Source organism: Haliotis rufescens, unplaced genomic scaffold, assembly GCF_023055435.1.
Source record: "Haliotis rufescens isolate VD_foot unplaced genomic scaffold, xgHalRufe1.0.p SCAF_3, whole genome shotgun sequence".
NCBI lineage: Eukaryota > Metazoa > Mollusca > Gastropoda > Lepetellida > Haliotidae > Haliotis > Haliotis rufescens.
The window spans coordinates 48385289-48407485 of record NW_025964001.1 but is presented as its reverse complement, the minus strand read 5'-3'; the positions used below and the strand labels follow the sequence as shown (position 1 = coordinate 48407485).

Sequence of the window (22197 nt, the reverse complement as noted above, 5' to 3'; positions counted from 1 at the left end):
ACAATGGGTCAAATGGCCTTATACAAATAAATCTGTCTGTTTTTCTAGTTTTGGATAGTTGACAGTGAAGAGGACTTCTGCTGATGGTGTAATGACAGCCAAAATACTGATACATGATTTATGGCAAAGATGTAATTGAGGTAATATCCTTAGAATTATTAACAAGGATAAGTATTGTTTGATTAATGTGGATTGGCAAATATGTGTCATATGACTGTAAACTGACAACTTCTCTCATGTTCATCAGCTGAGTTATGAAAACTAATGAGTGTCCCCAAAAAACATGAACTGAAATTTTGTTATTCAATATTTCTTGTACTAATGGTTGGAGTTAATGAGATTTATCTGTACGACAATACTTCAAGATCATAACTATTTGAATCATCTCACATGATGTAGTACAAAGTACAAGAGTGCAGGAGAAACAGAAAAGGTATACTTTATGCATTTGCCTTCATCGAGACTGAGGTTAGGCGATCACTGAAACCTTTGTCGGCTTTGGTGTCTTCATCCCAGGCCATGGAGCAGGACTTGACTGAGACTAATGCCAATCATCTTGACCACCTCCAGACAGTGGTTTACTTTTCAACAACGGCAGATAGATCACATGGGGAATCACCTCAGGGCAGCCCTTGTGGCTACTTGACCCTATCAAATTGGAACTCCGAGTTCCAAAGTCATCTCTTCCAGCAACCGTGGTTGGTCTACTCATTGTTCAACGATCAGGTCACAGAAAACCACACCAAAGTTTCTTGCTACACTTATGAGACATCACTCAAAGCGCTGGAGCATGTGTCTCATGATCACTCACAACTTGTCCAAGACGTTCGTCCCTCAAAGTACAGGATCAAAGTTCTTTTTGTGGCAAAGGACGTGGCAGAGGCAGACCACAGGGCTCATATCAGTCCTGTCATGGGAAATTCCACGGCAGGAGTGGGGATAAGAGGTGGAAGCAATGAACCCTTGGACCATCATGACTAGGGACTCCCACCCCCAGTCGTCCCCATTGTCAACACCCCAATAGGAAAGAGACTGTGCATGTTCTGGCAGAACTGGATCGATCTGGTGGACGTGTTCATACTCATTGTACCATGCTACGGCTATCACCTGGACATAGCGGTAGATCCACCGTTGACCATGGCTCCACCACCTTGGCTCTACCCAGGAAAACAACATCAGCTACTGGGAGCCATCCTGCTGAGAGCCATAGAGATTGTATACGCCCCTTTTCTGAAACTGGGCTTTTATTCTCACATCTCAAGATGTGGACAATTCACAAGCTCTCCTTGTTCAATGAGCGCTACCTTGAGCATCCACCATACTCCCTTCTCAGGGGGAATGGGTGGCCCAGTCGTCGTTCAGAGTTGCGTTCCTTGGGCACACCAGAAACCTATGATTCTGGGTTGGAATCCCGGTTCTCCCCGATTATGCTTCTAGGTTTCTCAGCACCATACCCGTGTTCGTGAGTTTCACCGAAGTGGTAAACGTCTGAAACCTGCATCACTTCAGGCTTTCCCCCTACATTAAGCTGACACGCCATGATACAACTGGAATTCTGTTAAAAGTAGTGTAAAACCCAACTCACTCACTTCTGCCTCACAACCATGAGACTGCTCAGGACCAGCATCAACGTTAACGATTGCCTGATCAGTCTTGACCTGCAGGATGCTTACCTGCATGTACCTTTCTATCCCTCTGACCTCAGATTTCTCAAGTTCCAGTTCAATCATCTTCCCGAGACAAGTGACTTAACTGACTAAAAGTCCAGTTTCCACCCTTGCCGAACTAGGCTGCTATTTTGGAGTTAGATTTTGGCTGGACTAACGAGTCTATGCATAGCCCAATCACGATTGCACAACGAAATCGAAATCCGGTTCGTAAACTGTCATGCAGATTTTGATTGATTGCAGGATTTGCAAAGCATGTTCACCGCCAACTTGTCAACAGATATTTACCAAATCTTTTCATGTTTTTAATCAAGGTGCTCATGTGATATGATGCACTTCACGATGTAAGACCTGTTTGATCACAATATAGATCTTGATTATATGTTGGTTGGTCGACAGGAGAGGCATAGAAGGGATATAACTGGTAATAGCCACTGGTGGCGCTACGATCGAGCCCAGGAATTCCAGCCAAGTTCGGAAAGGGTGGAAACTGGACTTTTAAAGTCAGTTAACTCTTTTGCCTCGGGAAGATGAGTTCAATGGGTCCACTACCAATGGGTGGTCCTGCCCTTTGGCATTTCAGTACATGAATAACCAAGCCAGTAGTTATCTTTCTACTATGAGGAACATATACAACTGCCTCCTGAATCATCCAGACATGGCTACCCTGGATTTCCAACAGGACTTTACTATTCACCTACTGTATCAATTCGGATGGGTGGTCAACAAGGCAAATCGGAATTGATTCCATCTTACCAATTCCAGTTTATAGGGGGCCAGTTCCAAACAGATCAGCACCTACTATCAGTGACTACCATGAGACTGCTCAGGACCAGCATCAACGTTAACGATTGCCTGATCAGTCTTGACCTGCAGGATGCTTACCTGCATGTACCTTTCTATCCCTCTGACCTCAGTTTTCTCAAGTTCCAGTTCAATCATCTTCCCGAGACAAGTGACTTAACTGACTAAAAGTCCAGTTTCCACCCTTGCCGAACTAGGCTGCTATTTTGGAGTTAGATTTTGGCTGGACTAACGAGTCTATGCATAGCCCAATCACGATTGCACAACGAAATCGAAATCCGGTTCGTAAACTGTCATGCAGATTTTGATTGATTGCAGGATTTGCAAAGCATGTTCACCGCCAACTTGTCAACAGATATTTACCAAATCTTTTCATGTTTTTAATCAAGGTGCTCATGTGATATGATGCACTTCACGATGTAAGACCTGTTTGATCACAATATAGATCTTGATTATATGTTGGTTGGTCGACAGGAGAGGCATAGAAGGGATATAACTGGTAATAGCCACTGGTGGCGCTACGATCGAGCCCAGGAATTCCAGCCAAGTTCGGAAAGGGTGGAAACTGGACTTTTAAAGTCAGTTAACTCTTTTGCCTCGGGAAGATGAGTTCAATGGGTCCACTACCAATGGGTGGTCCTGCCCTTTGGCATTTCAGTACATGAATAACCAAGCCAGTAGTTATCTTTCTACTATGAGGAACATATACAACTGCCTCCTGAATCATCCAGACATGGCTACCCTGGATTTCCAACAGGACTTTACTATTCACCTACTGTATCAATTCGGATGGGTGGTCAACAAGGCAAATCGGAATTGATTCCATCTTACCAATTCCAGTTTATAGGGGGCCAGTTCCAAACAGATCAGCACCTACTATCAGTGACTACCATGAGACTGCTCAGGACCAGCATCAACGTTAACGATTGCCTGATCAGTCTTGACCTGCAGGATGCTTACCTGCATGTACCTTTCTATCCCTCTGACCTCAGTTTTCTCAAGTTCCAGTTCAATCATCTTCCCGAGACAAGTGACTTAACTGACTAAAAGTCCAGTTTCCACCCTTGCCGAACTAGGCTGCTATTTTGGAGTTAGATTTTGGCTGGACTAACGAGTCTATGCATAGCCCAATCACGATTGCACAACGAAATCGAAATCCGGTTCGTAAACTGTCATGCAGATTTTGATTGATTGCAGGATTTGCAAAGCATGTTCACCGCCAACTTGTCAACAGATATTTACCAAATCTTTTCATGTTTTTAATCAAGGTGCTCATGTGATATGATGCACTTCACGATGTAAGACCTGTTTGATCACAATATAGATCTTGATTATATGTTGGTTGGTCGACAGGAGAGGCATAGAAGGGATATAACTGGTAATAGCCACTGGTGGCGCTACGATCGAGCCCAGGAATTCCAGCTAAGTTCGGAAAGGGTGGAAACTGGACTTTTAAAGTCAGTTAACTCTTTTGCCTCGGGAAGATGAGTTCAATGGGTCCACTACCAATGGGTGGTCCTGCCCTTTGGCATTTCAGTACATGAATAACCAAGCCAGTAGTTATCTTTCTACTATGAGGAACATATACAACTGCCTCCTGAATCATCCAGACATGGCTACCCTGGATTTCCAACAGGACTTTACTATTCACCTACTGTATCAATTCGGATGGGTGGTCAACAAGGCAAATCGGAATTGATTCCATCTTACCAATTCCAGTTTATAGGGGGCCAGTTCCAAACAGATCAGCACCTACTATCAGTGACTACCATGAGACAGCTCAGGACCAGCATCAACGTTAACGATTGCCTGATCAGTCTTGACCTGCAGGATGCTTACCTGCATGTACCTTTCTATCCCTCTGACCTCAGTTTTCTCAAGTTCCAGTTCAATCATCTTCCCGAGACAAGTGACTTAACTGACTAAAAGTCCAGTTTCCACCCTTGCCGAACTAGGCTGCTATTTTGGAGTTAGATTTTGGCTGGACTAACGAGTCTATGCATAGCCCAATCACAATTGCACAACGAAATCGAAATCCGGTTCGTAAACTGTCATGCAGATTTTGATTGATTGCAGGATTTGCAAAGCATGTTCACCGCCAACTTGTCAACAGATATTTACCAAATCTTTTCATGTTTTTAATCAAGGTGCTCATGTGATATGATGCACTTCACGATGTAAGACCTGTTTGATCACAATATAGATCTTGATTATATGTTGGTTGGTCGACAGGAGAGGCATAGAAGGGATATAACTGGTAATAGCCACTGGTGGCGCTACGATCGAGCCCAGGAATTCCAGCCAAGTTCGGAAAGGGTGGAAACTGGACTTTTAAAGTCAGTTAACTCTTTTGCCTCGGGAAGATGAGTTCAATGGGTCCACTACCAATGGGTGGTCCTGCCCTTTGGCATTTCAGTACATGAATAACCAAGCCAGTAGTTATCTTTCTACTATGAGGAACATATACAACTGCCTCCTGAATCATCCAGACATGGCTACCCTGGATTTCCAACAGGACTTTACTATTCACCTACTGTATCAATTCGGATGGGTGGTCAACAAGGCAAATCGGAATTGATTCCATCTTACCAATTCCAGTTTATAGGGGGCCAGTTCCAAACAGATCAGCACCTACTATCAGTGACTACCATGAGACTGCTCAGGACCAGCATCAACGTTAACGATTGCCTGATCAGTCTTGACCTGCAGGATGCTTACCTGCATGTACCTTTCTATCCCTCTGACCTCAGTTTTCTCAAGTTCCAGTTCAATCATCTTCCCGAGACAAGTGACTTAACTGACTAAAAGTCCAGTTTCCACCCTTGCCGAACTAGGCTGCTATTTTGGAGTTAGATTTTGGCTGGACTAACGAGTCTATGCATAGCCCAATCACGATTGCACAACGAAATCGAAATCCGGTTCGTAAACTGTCATGCAGATTTTGATTGATTGCAGGATTTGCAAAGCATGTTCACCGCCAACTTGTCAACAGATATTTACCAAATCTTTTCATGTTTTTAATCAAGGTGCTCATGTGATATGATGCACTTCACGATGTAAGACCTGTTTGATCACAATATAGATCTTGATTATATGTTGGTTGGTCGACAGGAGAGGCATAGAAGGGATATAACTGGTAATAGCCACTGGTGGCGCTACGATCGAGCCCAGGAATTCCAGCCAAGTTCGGAAAGGGTGGAAACTGGACTTTTAAAGTCAGTTAACTCTTTTGCCTCGGGAAGATGAGTTCAATGGGTCCACTACCAATGGGTGGTCCTGCCCTTTGGCATTTCAGTACATGAATAACCAAGCCAGTAGTTATCTTTCTACTATGAGGAACATATACAACTGCCTCCTGAATCATCCAGACATGGCTACCCTGGATTTCCAACAGGACTTTACTATTCACCTACTGTATCAATTCGGATGGGTGGTCAACAAGGCAAATCGGAATTGATTCCATCTTACCAATTCCAGTTTATAGGGGGCCAGTTCCAAACAGATCAGCACCTACTATCAGTGACTACCATGAGACTGCTCAGGACCAGCATCAACGTTAACGATTGCCTGATCAGTCTTGACCTGCAGGATGCTTACCTGCATGTACCTTTCTATCCCTCTGACCTCAGTTTTCTCAAGTTCCAGTTCAATCATCTTCCCGAGACAAGTGACTTAACTGACTAAAAGTCCAGTTTCCACCCTTGCCGAACTAGGCTGCTATTTTGGAGTTAGATTTTGGCTGGACTAACGAGTCTATGCATAGCCCAATCACGATTGCACAACGAAATCGAAATCCGGTTCGTAAACTGTCATGCAGATTTTGATTGATTGCAGGATTTGCAAAGCATGTTCACCGCCAACTTGTCAACAGATATTTACCAAATCTTTTCATGTTTTTAATCAAGGTGCTCATGTGATATGATGCACTTCACGATGTAAGACCTGTTTGATCACAATATAGATCTTGATTATATGTTGGTTGGTCGACAGGAGAGGCATAGAAGGGATATAACTGGTAATAGCCACTGGTGGCGCTACGATCGAGCCCAGGAATTCCAGCCAAGTTCGGAAAGGGTGGAAACTGGACTTTTAAAGTCAGTTAACTCTTTTGCCTCGGGAAGATGAGTTCAATGGGTCCACTACCAATGGGTGGTCCTGCCCTTTGGCATTTCAGTACATGAATAACCAAGCCAGTAGTTATCTTTCTACTATGAGGAACATATACAACTGCCTCCTGAATCATCCAGACATGGCTACCCTGGATTTCCAACAGGACTTTACTATTCACCTACTGTATCAATTCGGATGGGTGGTCAACAAGGCAAATCGGAATTGATTCCATCTTACCAATTCCGGTTTATAGGGGGCCAGTTCCAAACAGATCAGCACCTACTATCAGTGACTACCATGAGACTGCTCAGGACCAGCATCAACGTTAACGATTGCCTGATCAGTCTTGACCTGCAGGATGCTTACCTGCATGTACCTTTCTATCCCTCTGACCTCAGTTTTCTCAAGTTCCAGTTCAATCATCTTCCCGAGACAAGTGACTTAACTGACTAAAAGTCCAGTTTCCACCCTTGCCGAACTAGGCTGCTATTTTGGAGTTAGATTTTGGCTGGACTAACGAGTCTATGCATAGCCCAATCACGATTGCACAACGAAATCGAAATCCGGTTCGTAAACTGTCATGCAGATTTTGATTGATTGCAGGATTTGCAAAGCATGTTCACCGCCAACTTGTCAACAGATATTTACCAAATCTTTTCATGTTTTTAATCAAGGTGCTCATGTGATATGATGCACTTCACGATGTAAGACCTGTTTGATCACAATATAGATCTTGATTATATGTTGGTTGGTCGACAGGAGAGGCATAGAAGGGATATAACTGGTAATAGCCACTGGTGGCGCTACGATCGAGCCCAGGAATTCCAGCCAAGTTCGGAAAGGGTGGAAACTGGACTTTTAAAGTCAGTTAACTCTTTTGCCTCGGGAAGATGAGTTCAATGGGTCCACTACCAATGGGTGGTCCTGCCCTTTGGCATTTCAGTACATGAATAACCAAGCCAGTAGTTATCTTTCTACTATGAGGAACATATACAACTGCCTCCTGAATCATCCAGACATGGCTACCCTGGATTTCCAACAGGACTTTACTATTCACCTACTGTATCAATTCGGATGGGTGGTCAACAAGGCAAATCGGAATTGATTCCATCTTACCAATTCCAGTTTATAGGGGGCCAGTTCCAAACAGATCAGCACCTACTATCAGTGCCATGGGACAGATTGCTCAAGATCCTTCACCATCTGTCACCTGCCCTTCCACAATCCTGCACACTTCACCAGTGGCAAGTGTTGTTGGGCTTGCTCACATCAGCCCAGTATTTGACAAGCAGACATCTCCTGCACCTATGCCCAATACAGCAGTTCCTAGGGCCTTACATCAAACAGAGTCGAACGTCTTAGGAGGTGTCTCCTTATCAGGGCTAACCCCAACACTGCACCTGTTCATAATAGATGCCTCTCTACAGGGAGTGCACATCTACAAGACCCGACAGCCTCAAGGCTGTGGGCCGGACCCAATGTACTTGGCATATCACCAACCTCTAGTTGGAGGCACTCATCAGGGGGTTGAAAAAATATGAAAAATGTTACTTGATCAAGGGCAAGTATGACCAACAGTCTTACATGCACTATTTTAAAATGTACTTGCCCCAAATCTAACCAATAAATTCAGTAAAATGTCACAATTACAGAACTGAGAATCAGAGATAGTGTTCCCTCACTATTGCGCCCCTGATTATAGCGATAACTCGGTTATAGCGCGGTAATGCATGTCTCCCAAAATTTACTTACATATTTAATCAACTTAAGTTTTACACTGACACGATGTTTCTCGAAATCGTATGTGAAGTGATCAGTAGATCGCTGTAGTTACTCGCCATTATTTACAGCAAATATGGTCAGATTACCGCTATTGACGCCTTGAAACGAACTTTAGTTGCAAGAGAATGGATACACATATCACAAATGCTGTACCATGACTCGCTAACAGTCATATTTGAGGCAGTTTGACTACTAAACGTCAACATAACGTTTTCGCAATCGAAATACGTGTAGCACGTGAAGTCCCTGTGGTGACTGGTCAAATTGTTCCATACGTTAAAAAATATCCTGCACATCACCTGTTCCAAAGTGCTACGCTTATGGTTCTTATAATTTTAAGTATATTTAGCGGAAGCTGCAACTAAAATAACACGATATTGGAATATATTATTCCTGATGAAATAATAATTAAAGATACAAATTCTTCCGAATATTGCATCAATTTCTTTGAAGTTGTATCATTTGGTACTTTTTAACTGAATCACCTGTAGATTGGGAGGAAACGTGTGCACAGCTGATTGCTATTTCCAGCTTAGTTTACGAGAAAATAAACACAGTATCTTAATCTCTGCATATAAAACAATGCCTTGGAGACCAGGAAATACATTTTAAATAGTAAATCATCACATATAGTGATGTTTAATATCAAATTTCATACTTTCATTGACCAAGTTTGTTATACCTGTTTATTTACCTGAATTCGCTGACTGGATACAATGTGTCTTTTTTGAAAGCGCATATTATTACTTGATAAATCTTTTTTTACACTATGAATCATAAACAACTTCTATTCTAATCTTATTTGAAACTCTGAAACGTGCAACGTAGATCGTGTTAGGTAGGCAGAGCATGTATACTATTTTGTATATTCCCTACAACTCGACCTCAGTTAAATCGCTGATCATCCAAAACGCTCATCAATTATTTGGACCCCAAAGGTAGCGTTGTAGGGAGAGATCACTGTATCTTAAATGCCATAATTTTGACTCGTTAAAAGTCATATTTGTTGTAGTCTGACTTATGTGTCAACACAGTTTTCGCGATCGAGAGCGCCTGAGCCTCTACCGTGACTTGTGTGTTCACATAAAATATTGCATCAAAGCTAGGCCAAGCGAAGCTTCTAAAGTCACCACTAGGCCTACCTCGCATTACAATTTCCAAGAAATGTAGTCAACTGTCCATCATTCAATTTCCAAGAAGCATGTGCCATATATGGAAGTGTTTCTAGGATTTATCAATGAAACAAACCTGGTTATCATTGTTGTTGACCTGCCTTACATCGAACTGTATTAATCCCATTGGTTGGCTGGTGTAACTGTATGCAAATTAGATTGCCATTCTGTGACACCAGCAAAATATTAGCCAATGAAATATCGTAACATGATCACATTCTCGTGAAACTTGACCCAGTTCATTTTGTATGCTCTACTTGTCCACGGGCATGCTAGAAAATGTATACATTACTCGCCCGACATCTAAACCTTACTTGGCATGGGCGTCGGGCAACCCCTGACTCATTCTGGCAATATCACAATGGCAGGAGCACCTACGGAACACTCAACTCGCAATCTCCACTGACAACAGCATGGTGGTGTGGTAAGCACAACCAAGGAACAACTCACTCCATCCCTACTTCAACAGAAGTTTTGGTTCTTTCATCTGCAGGATCGACTGGGGCTACAATTTCTAGTCAGGATGTCAGTACATTCTGGCGGATGCATTATTCAGACCAGACAGTGTGGCTCCCACTGAGTGAAAACTCCTCCCAGAGGTGCTCCACAGTTTGATCAAACCAATATCGACCTCTTCGCAACACATTAGAACCACCAGCAGATGATGTATGTCTCACTGACACAGGTTCTGCAGGCTTGGGCAGTGCATGCATTCAGCATCCCCTGGGAAACCCTAAAAGCATACACTTTTCTGTCCTCCTGTACTACTTCCCAGGGTGATATACAAAATGAATGCAACCAAAAGCGTCGCTTTGATTTTGGTCATGCCCTAGTGGACAGCGAGGGGTTGGTTTGAACATATCAGAAATCTCGCAGAAAACAATCCACTCCCCCTGCCACATAGGTCGAACCTACTCATCCACCCTCACAGCACACTACCTCACCCAACAGCAGGCAGATTTCGTCTTATTTAGATTTTACTAATATTCACTTTACCTTTCTGTCACATTGAGTTGTCTGGCGTTGTTCCCCTGGACAGTTGTCTGTGTATAACCATCTTCTAATGACATGGTGCAGCTGGATCTGGCAGGACTTGTTCTTTCAGCCTGAACAAACAAAGACACAAGTAATCAATCTGAATTAAGGTTCAGGAAGTGGCAATAAAGTCCATAGTTATAAGTGTGCAAGAGAGTATCATCTTCAAAGTTATATTGCTTTGTTTTACAACCACAAAGCATCTATCAGGGATAATTTTCAAAAAGCAACCATTAAATTTAAATATTATCCAGCCATCCCACTCTATCAATTTACAATGGCTAATATTTAAAATCATTAAATATAAAATCACGATCGATCATATTGTCAGTTAATAAAGACATAATTTAAAGATTAACTTCATTAAACCACAGGAATACACAGCTGTAAACACCCAAGGAAGTTTTTAAATTGATTGTGATATCCTTTTACCTCATAGGATACATGCATCAATAATAATATAAAGATTCACAATCTTCCCATTTCATTTTCAGTCAAAGATCATCTCAAATAAACCCATGATGCTCATGATGTTAATCACTGGATTGTCTGATCCAGACTTGATTATTTACAGACTGCTGTCATATAGCTGGAATATTGCTGAGTGCGGCGTTAAACAACAAACAAACAAAGCAAACAGATATTGAAAACAAATGATCAGTAGCTTGACGTGTTCAATCTGACCAATCATCAACGTTCCTAATGACGTAGCTTTGGTGAGATTTTGGTTAAATTATGCCAAAGAAATATCAAGTCTGTTTTCCTGATGCAACATGATTGCCCCTAATTTCATTTAAAACCTGCTGTTTTTGCTGTCTGTGGCTCCACTCCATAAATTTCCTTCCATTTCCAAGAAATGTATGCCACATTTGGAAGTGCCATTACATTTTATAACAATTAATTTGATGAATGTGACTCATTGTCATTGTTGACCTTTCTGACCGTGTATTGATCTCATTGGTTGACTAATACTGTTGTATGCCAAATAGATTGCAGATCTTCGCCGCTGGCAAACTATTAGCAATCAACCTTTCAGGCACCTGAGAGGACTATCCAATTTTATTTTATTTCATTTTATATGAACATTGTTTAATCATTCACCATATGGATTCAATTACCAGGTGATGACTAGACAAAGGCCGATCCAGGTCAAACGGGCACCACGGCAAGTGACCGTGATGAGGGTCATTCCACCAGTGACAGAAGTTATTTCACATAGTGTCACGAAGACATAGGAATATACAATGCATGTAGATATCCTAAATGCAGTAGGTGTAGCCCTACAAGGCGGATATAAGCAATTACGCTACAATAAGTAGTGGGTGGAACTCACAAATATAGGTGACATCAAATGAACTACATTGTATCACGTACCCAAATCGACCAGGTGATTTGGAACATATTTAAAAAAAATTGGCACAGCAAACAAACAGTCAGTTAGATCAGTGGTGATATATGTTTATTTTATATAGCAATAACAAATACGTTTCACATTTGTAATAGGGGTGACTATTGGTCTGGAAATCACTATTGCAATACTATTGATATTGAAAGATACTATTGCAATAACTATTGATATTGCAAGCAACAATTGTGATAAATATCGATAGTTTTCAGTGTATCATTTTAGATGGATTTTAGAGTTGAATTAAACCTTGGAATTGACTTTCCTTTGAATATGATAACCATAACAACAAATAAAAAGTAAAGTTTGAGATATGACTGATTTGTTTTTTCTTTACCCTAATAATTTAAGAAAAAGAAACTTCCACATTACCATGTGTAAATTACTACCACTCATGATCAAATGAAAATCAAATTTGAACAGCAGTGCATGTATTATTGATATGGTAAATACAATCGAAACTATCGATATTCCTAACTGAAACCAATTGATCGGAAACTGATTTAACAATCGATTTATTGACTTTAAGTGCTTACCAATAGCAATATATCGATATTTCGATTTATTGTGACACCCCTAGTTTGTATGCTGCACTGCATACAACATGTACAATATGATTAATCTCACAAACACAGTCTTACTGATCGAAATATACTAAAGACCTGTACATTACAATGGAGTCTTCTCAGCTAGCTCAAAAGTGAAATTTGAGAGGATTACGGGGATTAGGGCTGGGGGATTATAGTCTATTATTGTCAGGTGAATGATACCATGGTTAGCTCAAAAGCTTAGAAGCTGAAGTTAACATTTATAGTTGAATTCTGAGTGAACACCTATCCCCTAGACAAGTTTTGATTACCAGTCAAGTTTTGTTGTTAGTGCATATTTCATGTGTTGATAATCAACTGTATCTGTTGTTGTTACTTGATCAAGTTATAAAGTGTTGGCCATAACCATTATGCCAAATGCCCGGGTTCAAGTCCACTTCCTCACAGGAAGGGTGGTAGAATATTGGTTCATGCTGACCATCAATACACCAAACAAATAGCCACAAAGACACGACTATGGGTGATGTCTACATCACACCACTGGGTGTCCAGCTACTCTGAACACTAAGAATGCCATTCTAGTTTAAGAACCTCCACAACCATCAAGCAGACCAGTCAAAAGTAGACATTGGGGTTTTCTAAAGTGACACAAAGAAGCGTGGTAGAGAAGAAGTGATTCCAGTTACAAGAATATACCAGGAAGAGGTTCCTACTTATGAAACTGTGTTTTATCAAATATGGCCGCACCACCTTACTCCATTTATTAAAGTTTTATTATTATTGGCAATAAAGCTGAACTAAAAAAAAAGAATGATATAAATTTATGAAAATCTAATATGTCTTGTCACTACCTTTCATTATTATGCTCTTCTGAGATCCACCTTGACGGCCAGTGGCGACAGACTCCCATGGAGTTCCATAATATATGTAACCCAGTGTCCAATGAGCGTAAAGTGTTTTTATGTATGTGAAAACTATTATACGTTTTGTACAAATAAATCTATATATAGAAATAAAATTGTTTTATTATTTCTCATACAAACTATGTCTGTTGTCTGCAGTGGTCAGGAGATGGAACAGACTATATGTTCAGGCAACATATTTCTGTATCCCCTGTTACAGATAGAACACTTCAGCCAGGTTACTGCAGAGTCCAGAAGTGTTATAAGAGTATTATAACAAAGTATTTTTCTTATAAATAGAAAGATTAACTACAGAGACATCTCAAGATTTAAAGATTAACTCAGACTCATTCCAACCTGTGTTTATTAATGTAAGATGAAATAGTCTAAGCTTAAGGAATGTTAGTTTTGTTATGTTGAAAAAGAAACTGTATACATCTTGTGTTGTAGTTTCATGTATTGTGCCAAGTTTCTGTGCTTCATACACATACACAATTTATCTTTACAAGTGCTGAACTTGTTATTTCTGGTATCAAATATATAATAATCACTGATTTGTATTATCTTATATTATCAATGGCCATAGTTTTTATTGATAAATGTATGTTAGGAAAACACTTTTTTATTTTCAGCAGTAGCTTTTATCTGGATACAATGTTGAGAAACTGGAGTACTACTCTTAGAGGTGTGACCAAAGCAAATTTACCATTTGTCTAAAAAATCTTTCACTTGCCTATAACTCATTACAAAAGTTGCCAATTATCTAAAAATTGTCTTTTTATAATTTGTTTATTTTTCTAAAGTATTTACACGTTTTCGCATAACAATATATTCAAAGAAATAAAGCATGATAGCTTCACCAAAGCTTAAAAAAGTAATCTCTATTACAATTTATGACTGAAGCATACTTTGTTAACTTATAGAATTCAGTGAGCTCCTTCTGTAAAAATTAGAATGTTGGTGTATAGTTATTATTTCTAAAGTTGAAAATGATTTGTTTTGACAAAAAATGATAAGGATTGTTATTTTTCGTTAAATAACCAAAAAGAACATTTTCTTTGGATATCCAAGTTTCCATGTCTCGCCAGATGGAGCTCACTTTGTTGCATTCTAAAACTATATGTATAACATCTTCTGTTTCATTAGAACAGTAGCTACAACTTGTACTGTCTACGTATCCCATTTTATTAAGAAGACAGTTTGTTGGCAAAATAAGATGTAAAATTTGTTCGTTATTATCTTGAAGATAATAAATGAAACATACCCCTTTTACAAACCATTCTTGATAAAATATACTGGTATTTCCTATTCTAAATTCTCGTTATACCATATATATATTGTGCTGGGATACCCTTGTCATGGATGTGATCTAGGAATATCCACCAGGCCTTCATGAAGTCCTTGTAGTTAACATTACTCATCTTGGTAATCATATGTAATCTTAATGTCTTGCAAGTAATTTAGAATGCATTATATGTTCCAGAATTAGGAATATTTAAAAAGAATAATACACCAAGTCTTTGAAAGGCATTTAGAAGTGATACACATAAGGAAGACAATTTATGGATGTCAACTTCTTTATTATGAGGATCACAATGTTTGGAGTCATCAGGGGATGAAGGAGTAAGCATATACTCTCAAATGTTGTGATCCTCATAATAAAGAAGTTGACATCAATAAATTTCTTCCTTAATAATACACCACTTTGCTATTTTTTTCGCATGTATTAATTCTAGTATTTTGGAGAAGTTTTATACCTCCATCTGACGTTTCACCTATAATTTGACTTCTCTTTACTTCATCGGGTTTACCTCCCCCAATGACTAAGAAATACCTTTTTGAAAATGTTTAAGCTTAGTATCTGGTGGATCTGGTAGAGATTAGAATACATAGAATACAATGATTGAATTTCGTTATGAAAGAATTCTATCCATCTTCTTATTGAAATTCCAAAAACAAAAAAGTTTTGTGTTTCATCTATGAATTCCCAATCAACTGTATCAAATGCCTTGTCTACAAGTAATAATAAACCTGGTATTTGATACCTATATCATTGCAGTCTTGTAGGTCATAGATTTGTCTTGTTATTTCACCAATTTATCTTCCAGCCATAAATCCTTTTTGATCCTCATTAATAAGGAGGTTTAACACAGATTTTCCCTGAGAATACTGATGGTAGGTTTGTGGGTTGCCAGTTTTTCAAATGTTGTTTTGGATTAAAGCCTTTTGGGATACACATTATTCGTCCCTGTCTTGGTTATATTGATTATTGTCCATTATTGTAAGCATCAGTTAAGGATTTTATTAGATATTTCCCAAGGTCATTCCAGAAAAAATTGATAAATTCTGCTGTGTATCCATGTGGCCCAGGTCTTGACTCTAAAAGAGTTTGACAGCTGCTTGTACCTCATTGTAGGTCAGCTTACCTTTTTTAACACTGGGTTAGATAGTTTAGAAATAATATATTCTTTTAGTGACATAAGGTCTATTTTTGAAATATCAAGTTTTAAGTATAGTTTCGAATAATAGACTTTTACTTCTTTTAGTACATCATATTGTAATTTAATCATTCTGCCATCTTCCTGTTTATTCAGCTTATGGATTTATTTTGATGGTTTCTTGACTCCAAACCAAAGAAACATTTTGCTCCATCCATTGTGCTTTTGCCCGTACCATTAACCCTTTTGTTTTATGCTTATGCTTTCTTCTAATTCTGTAATGACTATTTTAATCTCTACTAAAACTTCCTCTTCACTGTTTGGCCCGGGGATTCATCTAATTGTTTGGTCAGAAGATTTAACTTTTCTTGAGTACTTCTTTCCCATATATGATGCGTTTTTCTTTTTGTAGGATGGACATTGTATTGTCATACCTCTTATTGTAAGAAGCGTTCTTCCTAGAAAAGTTGATTGTCTATATTATATTCGGTTTCTATGTTATCTTCATTTTTATACTGCTGCTTTGTTTATTCAATGGTAGTCTGAATGAGTGTTACATTAGTTTCATCTTTTAATGGAAAATTATTGAACTTCAAAAAACCCTTGCCCCTTTTGAGATCAGTGAAATGACAATGATATTGGTAAGTGGTCTGATCTGAAACTAGGTCCTGTTTCCGTTTTCATAACGGAAGGCAACAATATTGTGGGAAATTAAGAAGTGCTTGTTTCAAAGAGGTGGGAGGTCACCATGTATATCTTTGACTGAAGGGGTTATGTTCATGCTATTCACCCATTAAATCCAATTCGTACTATGTTGTGCATTCTATCTCTAGCTTTTGGGTTATTGACATTTTGATAATTGAAATGCATCATTTGAATAATTTTCTATGATATTCCAGTCTCCGCACAAAACAATATGGTCACTATCAAGAGATCTAACTGTTGTGTCTAAATTGCCATAGAATTCCACATCGTCTACATTTGGTCATAAATAGTAACAAAAGCTAGCTTGTAATCATAATGTCCTTCTCTACAATAAGCATATTGCCATTAATATCTCATATTTCTTTTATGATTTAACAGTCAAAATTATTGACACACAGTATAGCTACACCTCTACCATCACTTTTATAAGAGCTAGCATAGCAATCTTTGTTTCCCCATTCTTCTTTACATTTCTTTACATTTAATTTTATCATTGATACCTCTACAATTTTTTTATATTATTTTCAGTATGTCACCCACTTATTAATTCATGACTGGTATGCATGTAGTTGAAGAATTGTGAGGCATACCAGAATACATGATATGTAAAGAGGGATATGAAGACAGTGATAAGGGCATTGTAGAATAAACACATGTTTAGGCTATTTGTTCAGGTATAACAGAGTTGTGGTAAATGCATAAAATGAAGTACAAACATAAAAACACTAAAAACATATAAACAGAGAGACAGATCACTGTCAACAAAGAGGAGGCTACGCCTACACATGGATTTCATGGGCTCACATTTCTTCTATAATTATCATATAGAAATCATCCAGTTGTAAGATTTGGAAAAAGAAATAGTACTCCAAAGAAATGTCCCAAGGAATGTCCAAAGAACATGCACATGGCATGATGAATATATATATAATCCGATACAACACAACAGGCCGTCACGTCACATCACAACACAAATGTTGCACACCCAACAGAGAGCAAATATGACGCTCATAAGAGCACAAATGTTTCACACCTAAGCCAGGCAAGTACACTACTGCTGAACGCATGCATGTCCCAAATGGATTGGTCCAACAAAAAACCAAAACGTGGAGCATTTGCATAGCAGGTCTGCGCAGGACTTGTGCTAAATATTGTATAATTGATCCTACGGATGGGAAAGAAACGTAATATATTCATTTTATGTATATATAATTAGATACCCAAAGCGGTTTGTGGATTTATTGCCTCTAATTAAAGAATGAAAACTATATCTGTGGGCATAACACTCTTGTACAGATTCCTTACAAAACTTGTTGCAGGGAAGACATTATCTAGCAAACAAAATAAGCTGAGGCAATTTATGGGTTGTACTTCATCCATAAGTACCATCTAGAAAATGTCGCGTTTTGAGATTTGAAAATACAGAAATTATACAATTGTACAGAATTCCCACATAGCTTCTTGCAGGGAAGACATTGTCTAGAAAACAGAGGATACAAACAAAACAAACTGGGGGAATTTATGGGTTCGTACGTCATGGATAAGTACACGCCACATCCTAGCACAAATTGTTTTCGCACCCAAGGAAAGCAAATTGTGACACTGTTGAATGCATGTGTGTCCCAACTGGATGGAAATAGCCTTGTTTTACTAATTTCATAGAAATAGTTCTATTGTTTTGTACATATTTATTTAACTAAATTATGGTCAAGTAGTCATTTAGGAGATAAACTTTTGGTTTTGAAATTTGACGTAGTTCCACTGCAGAGTATAGATACCTCTTGTCTTAATTTGGAACCGGGCGCTTTAGCGGGAGGTTTCAGTTGTATAAATAAGAGGTATCTACTCAACAGTGGGACTACATCAAATTTCAAAACACAGTAAGTATATTTCCATTCTACCATGATGGCAACAGCGTTTTGAAAACGGCGCTCTTTGTCGTAATGCATAACTACACGGAGTACAATGGTTCTGCTGAACATTCCAAAAAGTGGTCTCAAGTAGTATATATGTAACAATTACTACAAAAGTTCAACATTAAAATACCCATAGTCTTGACTAGTTCAAAGTAAGTGTCCAAAACACATAGTTTTTCAAAATAAGTTAATTAACCCTCCAAACTTAGTCCAAAGATAGATCTATTAATTTTGATTGCAACTGTGCACTGTTTGGACTCAGGGACTCAGTCATTTCTTGGAAATCGAATATGCCATTTCCTATTGTGTGGCAGACAGGTTGTAGAAATAGTTTAAAAATGCTAAACGAATATATTTCTCCAACATATTTTATGAATTAACATTCTCCTATTTATTTTACACGTGTAAGTCATATTAGTTAGTTGGCAATTACCCCAGTTAATAAAGCAAAAAATAAAAATAAAAACCTCTCCACTCCGAACTTGGACATGGCAGAACTTGACCTACATCACGGTTACATGCACCCACTAAATAACGCCCGGGGGCGTCTGGAAACATTCGGAAACATTCGGGAGCGTCCGGGCAATGCCAGGGAGCGTCCGGGTAACATCTGGAAGGTTCTGGTGCGAGCGTCCGGGAGAATGATACTAAATAATAATGTGTATTCTATATAATTGTGTTCTTGTATTGATTTTATAAAATAACATATAGCTGGAGGAAATTACATACACCCCTATTCTTTTTAAATGGTGAATCTGCCAAGCAAATATGATTTCATTTTATTCGAACTGACGAGGTATTCGTAACGTAGGCTTTGAAGGATACAATGTAAATTTGCTTATGGGACAAAAATAATGTACATTTATAGTGTCATATTCTGTATACTATTTCATAAGTAATATTGAAAGACAGACGTTTTCAAAAGTTCACGTGTGGCCCCATATGGTCACTGAGTGTAAAACGTCCGGTACTATAGCGTCCATGCAGGCAACACCAGGGAGCGTCCGGGTAACATCGGGGAGGTTCTGGAGCGAGCGTCCGGGAGAAAGTGCTAATTAATCAAGTGTATTCTATATGATAGTGTTCTTGTATTAATTACAAAAAATAACATAAGTAGTATAGAACGGGTCGCCAGGAACCCCCTTTTGGTTGAGGGAGGTTGAGTGAAAATAGGGAAGGTGATTGGCTGATCCAAGTCACGTGATCGGATAGGATGACTCATGCATCAACAGCGCGTCGGGAAAGGGCGGGGAATGAAAGGTGTGTGTTTATAAGGCAGAAAAGAATTCATAAGAAAACAAAAGTAAAGGGTTATGAATAGAGCTAAATGTATAGCGTGCTGTGCTGAATAGACAAGCAGCCCAGTTTGAATTGAGCGCGCTTGATAACTCACGTGACCTTGTCGTTTCAAATTGTTTATTGGTCGTAATAGTTTCGTTTATTTCAGGCGTAAGAAGAAATTACAATTAGTGTACAACTCACGTAGTCGTTTCAAATTGACCGCGCTCGCTAGAGCGTGCGACCTGGTTTGATGAATGCAGGGTGTGTGTTGAAAGTACGACCATACCGCAATAGAGACGGGTTGTGTCAACATGATATACGCCGGGTAATGTAGGTAGGGGAAAAACAATGTACGTCTAGATGGATCAAATTCATCTTATACGGTCTACACGTTGTACACCATGAACGTTAGACAACCTGTATGGAAAAAAATATATAGACAAAATAGATAAGACTACGCAATCAGCAAGCTAGCAGTTTACGTTTAGCGCGCAAGAACGCAAGAACGAGCTAATGTATAGCAGAGAGACTAAGCGACCGGCCGCCCATAACAATGTCAACATACACTACCCCGGCCTTACAATTAATGTTAACATAACAGCTTCGCCTGAAGCTTCCCATTCATAAATTGTGTGACCAGTGTCCCGTATTTATGATACGCTAGGGAACATGTGTTGTACATTTGTTATTTTAAAAGGGAGTTATTTCAGAGAGGATATATATGGGTATTCCCCCTCATTAAACCTTTCTTTCGTTGGTGTCTATTAAACGTATCCGGTATTTAATACATTTGAATGATGTAGGAAAGTATGTGCGTGAAGATGTTGTATCTATATCCGAACACGAATGTATGACACCTTTCAATAGATCAATTACGGTTCTAACCACGACACGCAACATGACTATGAGCGTGGTTAGCAGTTCATATTTATAAACACATCGTAAATGACAGATTTCTGATGAATGAACTCGCCCGCACACATGTCTATAGGGTTATGTTCGCCCGAACTGTAAACAGTGACACATTGATAACAGGAAGGGTGTGTGGAATGCACTCGTCCTTGTAAGGGTAAAATACGTGTTTAAACTCACCATTTAAATGATGACATTACTTTTTAGATGTATTGGTATCAGTGAGTGAGTGAATTTAGTTTTACGCCACACTCGGCATTATTCCAGCTCTAGGACGGTGGTCTGTCAATAAACGAGCTTGGACCAGACAATCCAGTGATCAACAGCATGAGCAGCGATCTGTGCAACTAGGAACCGATGGCACGTGTCATCCGAGTCGGCGAGACTGACCAATGGATCCCCGTCAGTCGCCGATAAGCATGGGTTACTGTAGGTCCATTCTATAACGCGGACCTTCACGGGTGTAGTATGACGAAGACTATATACTAATATGATCGCTTTTTTAACATACTCACAAGTGTGCTGTGAAGAAAAGAGTGTCTTCCAAGAATCCCTGCACGTGTAAGACAGTATAAACTCTACAGTAGTGTAGCCCGACAAACAGTTTTACTCTCGCCAGCAAACGGATTGGACGCGAACAACATGAAGAAAGCATCAGAGATTAGACTTGACCCTAGAGATATATTTAGGAAGACTACGTTGAGAAAATCACAACAGAGAAAGAAACCACAAGCAGCCAAGAAGTCGACGCTGAAGACAAAGAAGAGACAGGTAACACCTAAAATGAAAACGATGACAACCAAACAGGGATCGAAGACAACACCCCAACCGGTGAAAATACAACATGTGTCGGAGGTGAAGGCTGTGGTGGAACGGGCACTTGCTGCCTTGAAGCGTCAACAGAGTCAAGGGTATAAAAGAAAGCTTCATACCCTCTAATCGCACACCGTATTGGATCACCATGGGGGTTGCCACCTGTCCGGACTGTGAAAAAATGTTTTCAAGGAGTGACGTCATGTTACGACACAGGAGAAATAAACATAGCATACCGCCACCGTTACAAGCCCACCCGCTAACGCCGCTGCCGCCGCAAGTCCACCAACCGCCGCCGCTGCGTCAAGCCAACCCGCCGTTACAAGCACATCCGCTGCCGGCGCCATCGCAAGTCCACTCGTGGCTGCCTCATTTACCATGTATATCTGATCTTCGAGAACAATTCAAGTTCCTGAATCCCTCAAATGCGCTCGTTGTGGGACCCAGTGGTCGTGGAAAGTCTATGTTTACCTGATCCAACCCCAACCTACCCACATCGTTTGGTGTTATACTCAATGGCAGCCATTATATCAGGACCTCGGTGAGCAGCTGCCTCAGCTGACCTTTGTCAAAGGAATTCCCTACGATATCTTGGACGAGGATTACTTTGATGCTCGTCAACAGAACGTGTTGCTACTGGATGATTTCCTGGCCGAAGCAAAGCACGACAAGCGTATTTCGCGGCTGTTTACTCAAACCTCACATCA

General features: G+C 39.7%; 1 protein-coding gene across 3 annotated transcripts in view; it reads right to left on the bottom strand.

Annotated features, from left to right (window-relative positions):
- LOC124149734 (diaminopimelate decarboxylase 1, chloroplastic-like) overlaps positions 1-22197 on the bottom strand; it is a 174320-nt gene that overhangs the window by 117199 nt on the left and 34924 nt on the right. For all 3 annotated transcript variants that reach the window (XR_006863147.2, XM_046521487.2, XM_046521485.2), the window contains exon 4: positions 10532-10641. Coding sequence is in view for 2 of the 3 variants with exons in the window: in XM_046521487.2 (XP_046377443.1) it covers positions 10532-10641 (110 nt within the window). In the remaining variant the exon portion in view is untranslated. The remainder of the gene's footprint in view (positions 1-10531; positions 10642-22197) is intronic.